At 38.2% G+C, this 12475-nt stretch overlaps 1 protein-coding gene across 1 annotated transcript in view; it reads right to left on the minus strand.

Moving 5' to 3' along the window:
• CERS6 (ceramide synthase 6) overlaps nt 1-12475 on the minus strand; it is a 324304-nt gene that overhangs the window by 215935 nt on the left and 95894 nt on the right. The window contains exon 3 of the mRNA XM_064287027.1: nt 7051-7181. Coding sequence (XP_064143097.1) covers nt 7051-7181 — 131 coding nt within the window. The remainder of the gene's footprint in view (nt 1-7050; nt 7182-12475) is intronic.

Genomic DNA, 12475 nt, shown 5'->3' on the forward strand with positions numbered 1-12475 from the left:
TATAAGAAATCTCAGAAGGGCACGCACCAAGCTCAAATACACGTGTGTATTTGTGTGTACATGTGTTTAAAAGAGGATGCACACATAAGTAGCAAATGTTAAAGTATTTCTGGATGGTAGGCTTTGGAGTTTTTCTTTCTCAATTTTTTATGAATATTACGTAAACTTTTATACATCTTCCATAATCAAAGTTAACGGTAATGATTGTTATGCTTCTGTTCGAACAAAAAGTAACTAATAATTAAAATAGATTAAACAACTAGAGAAATGGCATATAGATTTTTTTTAAAGGCAGACAAGAATTGAATAATGCAAACCAAAACCACAATGAGACACCACTTCACACCCACTAGGATGGCTAATATAAGAAAACCAGAAAATGTCAAGTGTTGGCAAGGATGTGGAGAAACTGGAACCCTCATCCACTGCTGGTGGGAACATAAAGCAGTACAGCCACTGGGAAAAACTGTTTGGTGGCTCCTCAAAAAGTTAAAGGATTACCACATGACCTAGCAATTTCACTCCTAGGTATATACCCCAAAGAACTGAGAGCAGAAACTCAAAACAGTTACTTGTACACCAATGTTCACTGCAGCATTATTCATAGTAGCCAAAAGGTGGAAACAGCCCAAGTGTCCATCAACAGATGAATAGATAAATAAAATGTGGGGTGTGTGTGCGTGTGTGTGTGTGTGTGTGTGTGTGTAAAGGAGCCCTGGTGGCACAGTGGTTCACAGCTCGACTGCAAACCAAAAGTTCACCAGTTCAAACACACCAGCTGCTCTGTAGGAGAAACATGTGGCAGTCTACTTTCATAAAGATTAACCCATTGCCATCAAGTTGATTCTGACTCATAGCAACCCTGTAGGACAGAGTAGAACTGTCCCATAGTGTTTCCAAGAAGCGCCTGGTAGATTCAAACTTCCGACTTTTTTGGTTTGCAGCTGAACTCTTAACCATTCCACCACCAGGGTTTCCTCATAAAGATTACAGCCTCATTTTCCAATCCCCCATGCCCCTGGTAACTACTAATAAGCTTCCATCTATATGCATTTGCCTATTTTAAATATTTCGTATAAGTGGTGTCAAAGAACATTTGTCTTTTTGTGCTTGGCTTATTTTGCCTAACATAATACTTTTCAAGGTTCATCCATGTCATAGCATTTATCAAAACTTCATTTATTTTTAGGGCTGAATAACATTCCATTATATATGTATAACCCACCCATTGCCACTGAGTTGATTCCAACTCATAGCAATCCTATAGTACAGAGTAGAACTTCCCCAGAAAGGAGAGATTACAGCCTTGGAAACCCTATGGGGAAATTCTTCTCTGTACTACAGGGTCGCTGAGTCAGAATGATAATGGGTGGGTTATACAGAAACAATGGAATATTATTCACCATAAAAAGAAATGAAGTTTTGATAAATGCTATGACACGGATGAACCTTGAAAATATTACACTAAGCAAAATACTTCACACAAAAAGACAAATACTGCTTGACCCCACTTACGTGAAACACTTAGAATAGTCAAATGCATATAGACAAAAGTTTACTAGTGGTTATCAGCGGCTGGGGGGATGGTAAAATGAGGTGTTATTGCTTAAGGGGTACTGAGCTTCTGTGTAGGGGGATGAAAAACATTTGAAAAAGGATAGTAGTGATGACTGCGTAACAAGGTGAATGTAGCTGATATCACTAAAATGTACATTTCTAAAAGGCCGAAATGGCAAATGTTTTATGTATTTATTTTCCCACAATAAAAAACTAAATAAAAACATTAGGACTTAACAAATCCAATTATTCCTATATACATTTAGTCCTCCCTCATCATCACCAAACTCCAGGATAAAATTATTGACCAAAAAAAACAAAATAACCTCCAGAAATTTGGACTCTAAAGAAAACCTGACCAAACATAAGAGAGCACAGGAGTACTACTTGACCCAGGGTATGGCCCGTCTGAAGTTTTAAGGAAAAATCTGCTTCCCTTGATTAGTCAGTACACATGATTTAGACGCCCAGCCACCTGCCATGAAGGAATGCAAGAGGCTTGATCTAAACGGAAAACATGAGTTCACTTGCCACAGATGGGAAGAGGGGAAAAGGTTTTAACAGCTTACTCAGGCAAAAGCGTAGACTGCCCAGAGGTTCTAAGTCATCAATCTTCAGAATTCTGTAGTAAAACGACACTGTCTGGAGAATGTTAACAGCTTCAAAAAGTGTCTGGTTGAGCTAAAGGATGCTGCACACCATCCAGGCACCACACCCCAGAAATATTACAGATAGGCATGGTGTGTTGTTAGCTGCCATGGAATCGGCCCCAACTCATGGTGACCCCGTGCACAAGGTCAGACCGTTAGGATCCGTAGGGTTTTCACTGGCTCGTTTTCAGAAGTAGATCACCAGGCATTTCCTAGTCTGTCAGCTCCGCTGCATCACAGCAACACACAAGCCTCCTCTAAGAGACAGGTGTTGGCTGTGCCTGAGGTGCACTGGCTGGGAATCAAACCCAGCTCTTCAGCGTGGAAAGCAAGAATTCAACCTCAAAACCACCATAATAACAAAAGAACTATTCTGGTGTTTCTATTATATGACTAAACTCTGAGCAATAGATGGCTGGACCTGGCTCTATGAGACTATATTCTTTTTCTTGAAACTCAGAAAGAACCATTAATACTATTGTAACCCTAAAGCAGGGTTTGGCAGACTATAGCTTGCCAGCCATATGCAATCTGCCACCTGTTTTTGTATGGCACACAAGTTAAAAATAGTTCCTAAATATTTAATGGTTTAAAAATTTTTTTTAAAGAGTAATATTTTACCGCACATGAAAATTATATGAAATTCAAGTTTCAGTATTCACGAATAAAGTGTTACCAGAACTCAGACATGCTCATTTGTTTACATATGGTCTCTGGCTGCTTTTGTGTTTCAATAGCAGAGCTGAGTAGCTGTGAGAGAGACAATATAGCCCGTGAAGCCTAAAGTATTTATTTTCTGGCCCGTAAAAAAAAAAAAAGTTTGCCAACCCCAGCCTTACGTGAAAACTGACCTGAATACAACTCACAGATTTAAGAACTGTTTAAAAGAATAGCCTTGAACACTGGGACCCTCACTGACTCGGCCAAATGTGAGCAATAACTAGGGCTATAATCCTATACTTTGAATGACAAGAGTTGTTCAACAATACCAGGGACTGTTTTGTATTAATGGGCAAACCACCACCAACACAACGGCAGTGAAGAGCTCAAATGTGTACTTCTGAACATCTAAAGGGGCTGTTCTTCACTTTTACAACTACTTTCTTCTTAAAGTCTCATGTCAGCATAAACATATTGCTTCTTTCTTATTTTTCCCTTCAAATGCTATATAAATCTTCAGGAGAATTTTGGTAGTAAGCTTTGTAAATCATGCTCAATGATGTGCTGGAGAAAATAATCAAAACTGAATTTTTTCTTTAGCAAGTGTTGTCCATCACCAGCTTATGAATGCATGGAAGATTCTAAAGTGCTTGCCAAATATGAGTTAATTGTTTTGCAAACGAATGTCTGGGTCATGAAAAAAATTCATCAGATAAAGGACTGATGCAAAATAAAGGATTTCAGAGACTCAACTTTTTTTCCTTTGCAATCCTTGCCCTCCCTCCGTCCCTGGTGGCGCAGTGGTTAATTGTTCAGCTACTAACCAAAAGGGCAGCAGTTTGAGTCCACCAGCCGCTCCTTGGAAACCCTATGGGGCAGTTCTACTCTGTCCTATAGGGTTGCTATGAGTCGGAATCAACTCCATAGCGATGGGCTTTTTACTTTCTAGCTGAGGTCACAAGACAGCATTGCTGACTTGTCAAAGTAAGAACGGCTATTTAGATTTCACAGTGACCAAATTGGTAAAATGAGGGTAACTGGATAAGCTACTCATTTCTAATTGTTGAATTATCCTCAGTTCGATGGAATCACAGATTAAAAAAATCGCAGGGCTGCTTTCCAAAAATAAAGTCACAATTTCAAAAGAGGTTCCCAGATTTTGGTGAGTCTGCTGCCACTAGAGAGATGCATCCAAACATGGCAGCATTTGGGGGTAGTTTTATCGGCAACAACTCTAAAATGGAACTCCTAAAGAAAGAGGATCTAGACAGAGCTCCCATTTTACGCACAGGATCCATGACTTCAGCACCATATGGCATAAACCTCAATTCAAATAAATTAGTAGTAATCTGTGAAGTGTGAATATTCCTTGCCCCACATTTTCAGGTTTTCATGCGGGAGATTTATCTTTCCAGTCAAATGGAGATTGCTTAAATGGAAGCCATGTATAACGTTTACTCCCAGACGCATACTATTAAATGTATTGAACAATACTCAAAAATGATAAGCAAAGGTAAGGCACGATCAAGAGAGAAGCCATATATTCTGACATCTATTTCTGCCTTTTCCTGATTCTCCCCAAATGATAAAAGCAAACAACTTTGATACCATCGTTGGAGGAGGATGACAAATTTCCACAGCCTAAAGGAATGATGCCAACCCAGCACCAGTTTCCATTTTGAATCAGTTCCTCCTAAGATGTCTCACATGAAATCTCATTTCTATATATTCTTTACTCCTTTTTGAAAATCTCTATTTTTATTCCCAGTAAGGATTTAAATGTGTCTGAAAAATATTCATCAACACTGACAGTCTGTGAATGACTGACATCCAGAAAAAGGAAGAAGAAAATAAAAGTCCACATTTCATCATATTACTCACTGAACAACTTCTACTAAATCCATCTGCATTAAATGGGTGTGCCAAAAATTGGACATGCCAGCAGATGCTTACAAACACCATTCAGCATGCATATTGATGTTATCCCACACTACTGAAAAATGAAAAACCAGTCCCCTGAAAGAATTCCATATTTTCTAAAATAGTAAATTATATTAGGAAAAACTATAGATTCTTTACACTTAGGACCTGGAACTATGAGCCCCAAATTTGTGTTTTCTTGGTTTCTAATTTGACTTTTAGTATTTTTGAAGAGCAATCATCTATTTTAATAGATTAGTGTTTCTTAAGCAAGGATGTACGTCACAATCACTTGGAGCGCTTCTTCCAAGATACACATGTCCAGACTCCACCCACCTCACTCTACTAAATCAGGTTACCTGGGGTGGGACCTGGGTATGTGTATTTTGAAAACCATGCCAGGTAATTATAAGGTACTTCTCTAGTTAAAAACGGCTGTTTTGAGATTAATGTTTATATTAATGGAAAAATAGCTATGACATACACATGTACATATATAAATCAATATAATTCTGCTTTATTCCTTAGGGTATTATCTATGTGTTCCCCTTTTCCATTCCATTGTTTCCTCTGTATCTGTATTTGAAACTGTCTTGGAGCTTTCCATAGTCAGGTAATTTTCCTGGAAAAGTTTTATGCTAAGTAAATGTATGGTAAGCATTCTTCATTTGTAGGGGCAGGGAGTCAATTTAGATTGGCAAATCCTTCCGAAACAATGGCCATCTAACATTCAGTCATTTCAGAAATATTTATTCAACATAGTCTGCATGTGGTGTGAAAGGCTGAGAAGAATTCAAGAAGAACAAGACAGGGCCCTGTTGCCCTCAAGAAGAATTTATAATATAATTGGGGTGGAAACATACAGACACATAGCACCCTGGTATTTGAGAGGACTTGGTGTAGACTCAGTATAGTACAGAAGGGGCTAGTACCGAGTTACTGAAGAAGTTAGCTGGAGGACGGGAGGATGACATGAGGATCAGCATATGGGCATGCGCTAAGACCCAACTTTACCCCTACTCAGACCCAACACAGATGGAGTCCTGACCCATTGTGTATGTGGTAGGGCCCGGACAGGAAGCAATTCCTGGTTTTGATCAGGAGCCCAGATACATAAATTCTTCCATAAACTTCCACTAACCTCAGTTATGGGAAGGACTTTGCAGATTGTATCTACTGGGTTATATTTCCAGGTTTTATAAATATTCTGACCTTCTAAAGACCCTATTTATGCTTCCATATTTACCCAGCCCTAGGGATTTATGATGATATTATTTTACCTCTCACTCATTTCTTCTGTAACGTTAGGTTTCCTCTAAGTCTTAAATTACCATCGCTAAAAGGTTTTTTTTTTTGGCATAAATGAAAGTCAAACCTGAAAATGTAACTCTAACCCCAAATGGGAAGGACGTGAAACTAAGGGAGCTACACTCACAGCACTAGAGTTTAATTGATCAGGTATCAGGACAAAGCTCCTAAAGCAAAGAACAGTTGGACTAAGGAACAGTCATATGACAAGAATAAAGAGCAAATAGGGTTACCACACAAAGGCAGAACCCTTCCTTTGTTGGGAATGTGCTGAAAACTAATACTTCTTTCTCTGACTTTCCTGTGGATAAATGCATTGAGTATCACTACCTCAAAATATCACTGTGCTAGAAGCATTCCCTGTGGATTCTTTTTTTTTTTTTTAAAGCTTCACTGATGTATAATTTGTATACCATAAAGAGCACATTTTAGAAATGGAATAGACTTTCCATTCCATCCTCCACCTTCAAGCAGTGCTTTATAAACTCACACAAGGATATAATGTAGCCATTTCTTAACATCTCCAGGAACACAGGACACCATCATGACCCTCCAATAAGATATCCTTGTATTTCAATTTTTATCAGAGGAAAGAACATGTTGATTAAGTCCCTTCTATTAAAATTCAAATTACAGGGGTCTATAACAGTATAACAGTAATGAACTTTAATGCTATAGTTCAAAATGGCTGGCTGAAAATATCATCCAAGGCCCTGGTCGCCTGCTTACTTTGTAGGAACTCCATTAGGAAGGGCTCCTTCACTTAATGCCTCCAAAGCGGAAATCAGAAATTCTTACAAACTGTCCCCCCCAGTTTTTCCTGGGCTATTTTTTCCACCAGATGACTTGCTTGTTTGGAGCTGTTAGAGCCTGCACAGATCTGTTCTTTTTTACCTCAGGGATGGCGTGAGTACTTAGGTAGGTTTTTCTTTCAAAAAGAAAAACAGTAACTTACATGCTCTCACAGAACCTCGTCAGTGTGCTTGGCTTCTCCTGGTTGCGTCTTTGTTGAAACCAGCGCTGAATACTGCGAACATCCCAGTCCAGCTGCTTGGAGAGGCCTTCCAATCTCTTTTCATCAGGATGCTATGAAACAAGGTGCCAGCATACTTATTTTCAATCCATTTTCACATTCCCCATAAACAGATCTCCCCTAATCTGTGTCTGAAATTTTCCCCCCTATATTACAGTTCAGTGGTAGATTTCTCGCTTTCCATGCAGGAGACCCAGATTGATTCCCAGTCAAAACACCTCAAGCATGGCCACCACCCATCTGTCAGTGGAGTCTTGCATGTTGCTATGATGCTAAACAGGTTTCAGTGGAGCTTCCAGACTAGGAAAAAAGGGCTGGCTATCTAATTCCAAAAAATCAGCCAGTGAAAATCCTCTAGATCACAACAGTATGATCCCAATATGCATAGGGTCACTGTAAGTCAGGGGCAACTCGACAACAGCTAACAACAACATAGAACGAAATTTCTATATTAACCAGTGAGGACCTACCTAGGCCTTCCAGTAGCAACATGAGCATAAATAATCTCTTAAGAAAAGTAATTTATTATGAAAGAGCACTGAAAAATATGAAACTCACCCTAATGCCTGCAGCAATGTACTTCCTATGGGACAATGAAAATTTGATGGAGCAGCCAACTGGCTAGTCAGCCTCATCAGCCTTCAAGGGGAGGAAGAATTTCACTGGTGAAGGTGAATTTGCAAAGAGACATCATTCAAATATTTCTCTTCCTCAGTGAAAATGCTATACCCGACTATCACATACCAGATAAAGTAGAACAGGTAAGAAGCATGGAAAAATTCCAAGATACCTCCCTTTAGCCTAAGGTACCAAAAAAAAAAAAAAAAGGTACCAGGCACAGTTAAATGTCCATGGGAGAAAGACCTGATGATCTGCTTCCATAAAGGCTAACCCAAAAAAACCCAGTGCCGTCGAGTCAATTCCGCCTCATAGCGACCCTATAGGACAGAGTAGAACTGCCCCACAGAGTTTCCAAGGAGCACCTGGCGGATTTGAACTCCCGACCCTTTGGTTAGCAGCTGTAGCACTTAACCACTACGCCACCAGAACTACACCCAAGAAAACCCTATGGGGCAGTTCTACTCTGTCACATGGGGTTGCTGCGAGTCAAAATCAACTCGCTGGTACCTGATAACAACAACCAGTTCCACTACAAAATTTCTTTTCTCTCACTCTGTCCCCCATTTTTCATACATTCCTCTTCTATTCCTTTTGATTAAGACTATGTGTTATTTCAAGAAGCATACTGGGTGAAGTGGAAGGAAACAGATCGCAGACAACAGGTGTGGGTTCAACTTCTCAATCCATTGACCTCTCTGAGCTTCAGTTTCCTCCTCTATAAAAAAGGGTTATTTATTTATCCACCTAAATGGGATTGTGGTGAGGACCAAGTGTGAAAATCCACATTAAAACTCAATAAACATTAGTTTTCCTCTTTCCAGTCCCACCCCTTTCTTCAATATCTTAGCATCCTGCCAATAGTCATGCGTGGGTGACCTACCACAACTAAACTAGGCCAACTGAGTTCCATTCCTTTACTTATTCTATATTTGCTTTAATATTAGTGAGATGTTAATAATCAAGGAAAATAATCAAAAACAGGGTGGGGAAAAGCCAGGCTGGCCAGTCTTCAAGTTACAAGGGTAGATTGCACATGACATCTTTCTAAAAGCATCTCAAGCAGCTCAAAGAGTCAGATATCCAGGAAACACAGCAAATGTCCTGAAGGTTAAAGCTAAGGGCGCAAAACGCACTGACCTTGTGTCTCTAAAATTTATTTGCCGACTTTTAGTAGGTCATGTACTTTGAGTTATTTTTTTTAGTAGTAACAATGCCATCTACATTCTCCTTTTGAGTCTCTCAATCAAAAATATGAAACAGAGAAAACTCACCACCTACAACATACCTTGGCCATACCGTTCTCCTAAAGGAATTCATTTTTAATTGTATTTTCTAGGTGTATTGATAGATAAAACATTCACATGGTTCACAAAGCAAAAATTATCCAAAGTCTCAACTTCCAATTTTGTTCCTACTCTCTCATTTCCTACTCTCCCCTTCCCACTGGGTAGCCACGGTGATTAAATCACTTTCTTTCCAGAGGTTTTTATGCAAATATAAGGAAATTTTAACACGAATGTAATATCCTCCTTGTCACACAAATGGCTGCACATTACATGCACTGTTCTGGACTTTGAGTTTTACACTTCAGAACACACCCGGAAATGTTTCAATATAGGTATATAGAGAACGTCCCCATTCTTTTGTAGAACTGTAGGGTTATGCCATATTGACTTGTCTATTCCCCCATTGATAGATATTTAAGTAGTATCTAAACTTCCACTACTACACTCTATTCAATGCTATACAATAACCTTGTCATAGGTTGTATCGTACAGGTATATCTGTGGGATAAATTCCTGGCAGTTTATGTGCTTGTGATGTATTTAGATATTAAAACAATACCTCATTACTGATTGTTACCAATTTACATTCTCATCAGCAATAGCGCCCATTTCCCAAAGGCCTCATCAACCAAATATATTATCAAGTTTTTCACTTTTTTTCCCAATCTGATATGCACAATGTAGGATCTGCAGTTTTAATTTGTATTTCCCTTTTATGAGAGAAGCACCTTTTCATGTGTTTTAAAAATCCCTTGTATTTCTTTCTTTTTTTTTTTTTAAATTGTGCTTTAGGTGAAAGTTTACAGCTCAAGTTAGTTTTCCATATAAAAACTTATACACATATTGTTATGTGACCCTAGTTGCCATCCCTATGACAGGACACTCCCCCTTTCCACCCCCTATTTCCCACCTCCATTCAGCCAGCTCCTATCCCTTTCTGTCTTCTCATCTTGCCACCAGACAGGGGCTGCCCATTTAGTGTTGTGTATCTATTTGAACTAAGAAGCACACTCTTCAAATCTTTTAAGACCCCAGATGCCACTCACCAAAGTGGGATGCAGAATGCTTTCTTAATAAACATTTTTATGCCAGTTGACCTAGATGTCCCCCAAAACCATGGTTCCCAGACTCCTGCCCCTATTACTCTATCCCTCAAAGTGTTTGATTGTGTTTAGTCCAGTCATGCTGACCTCCCTTGTATTGTGTGTTGTCCTTCCCTTCACCTAAGATAATTCTTGTCCACTATCAAAAAAAATTTTTTTTTTTTTATCTAGCTAGTGAATTCCCCTCTCATAATCATCAAATAATGTTTTCTTCTGTGTTTAAACCTTTTCTGGAGTTCTTATAATAGTGGTCTCATACAATATTTGTCCTTTTGCAACTAATTTCACTCAATAAAATGCCTTCCAGATTTATCCACGTTGTGAGATGTTTCACTGATTCATCATTGTAAAAACCATCTGTATTTCTTTTGTGAACAGTCTGCTCATATTAATTGTCTGTATTTTTTTATTTGTTGGTATTTTCTTTGTTGATTTGCAGATATTTCTTCATTTATTAGAGTGACAAAATCTTTGCCTATATCAAAAGTAACATTTTTTCCTGTTTTTTTAGAATTTGTTTATGGTGTTTTTTTACTTGTGTAAGTTTTTTGAATAGGCACTGGGTAAGTTTTTTGAAAATATATTTGAATTTATCAGTCTTTTCTGTTAGAGATTCTGAATCTGAAGTCATAATTAGAAAAGCCTTCCCTACCCCCATGTTCAAAAAAATTCCCCCATATTTTCTTCTAAGCATTACAGGTTTTAATGTTTACATTCAAATCTTTGGTGTATTTGGAATACACTGTGGTGGACAGTGTGAGGTATGAATCTAACTTAATTTGTTTCTAGATGGCTACCCAGATATCCCAATTACCATTAATCTTTTCACCACTGAGAAACCAAATCTCTCCTTTCATTGGTTTATTATTTATGTGCTAGAACTATACAGCTATAATTATCATGACTTCAAACCATGTCTTAATATCTGGAATGGCTAGTTGAAGACTTTCTTTTTCAAAGTTTTCCCAGAAACCCTTGTTCATTTTTCTATATGAACTTTAGAAAGAATTTGTCTCATATCAAAATAAACAAATGATTTAACAAATCTGTTGGTATTTTTCATGAGACCACACTAAATTCTTAAATTAACATACGGTGAATTAAAATCTTTATTCATTTTTTGTGTCCTTCAAGAGTGCTCTAAATTTTTCTTCAAAAAACGCTTTACAAATATCTTGTCACACTTATTCCTAAAAAATATTATAAATAAAGTACTTACATCTTCTAACTGCTTATTGTTAGCATATATATATGTATATAAAAGCAATTGGTTTCTGTGTATTAATTTTGTACTAAAGTTCCATATAGTCTGTGGTAGTTTTTCACTTGACTCCCTTAATTTTCCAGGTATGTTGTTGTTGTTAGGTGCTGTTGAATTGGTCCTGACTCATAGTGACCCTATGTACAAGAGAACAAAATACTGCCAGGTCCTGCACCATTCTCACCATTGGTGCTATGTGTGAGCCTGTTGTTGCAGCCACTGTGTCAATCCACCCCATCCAGGGTCTTCCTCTTTTTTGCTGACCCTCTACTTTACCAAGCGTGATGTCCTTCTCCAGGGACTGGTTTCTCCTGATAACATGTTTAAAGTACGTGACATGAAGTCTCACTATCCTTGCTTTTCAGGGGCATTCTGGCTGTGCTTCTAAGACAGATTTTTTCTGCCAGCCCATGGTATGTATATTTAATGTTTTTCACCAACACCATAATTCAAAGGCATCAATTCTTTGGTCTTCCTTACTCATTGTCCGGCTTTCACATGCATACAAGGCAACTGAAAATACCATGTCTTGGGTCAGGGGCACCTTAGTCCTCAAAATGGTATCTTTGCTTTTTAATATTTTAAACACGTCTTTTGCAGCGGATTTGCCCAAGGCAATATGTCCTTTGATTTCTTAACTGCTGCTTCAATGGGTGTTGGTTGTGAATCCAAATAAAATGAAATCCTTTAATAACTTCAATCTTTTCTCCATTTATTATGATGTTGCTTATTGGTCCAGTTGCGAGGATTTTTGTTTTCTTTACCTTGGGGTGTAATTCATACTGAAGGCTGTGGTCTTTGATCTTCATCAGTAAGTGCTTCAAGTCCTCTTCACTTTCAGGAAGCAAAGTTGTGTTATCTGCATATCAAAGGTTGTTAATGAGACTCCCTTCAATCCTGATGCCAGGTTCTTCTTCATTATAATAGCATATTACTGGAATGCGAGCTCCATAAAAAAGGGAATTTTTAATACTTTTTTCCACTAGTACCTAGAATATAGTAGGGACTCAATGAATAATTGTTGAATGAATGAATGCATCTTCAAATAGCAATTGTTTTACCTCCTCCTCTCTTCT

Source organism: Loxodonta africana, chromosome 6, assembly GCF_030014295.1.
Source record: "Loxodonta africana isolate mLoxAfr1 chromosome 6, mLoxAfr1.hap2, whole genome shotgun sequence".
In the NCBI taxonomy this organism is placed as follows: domain Eukaryota; kingdom Metazoa; phylum Chordata; class Mammalia; order Proboscidea; family Elephantidae; genus Loxodonta; species Loxodonta africana.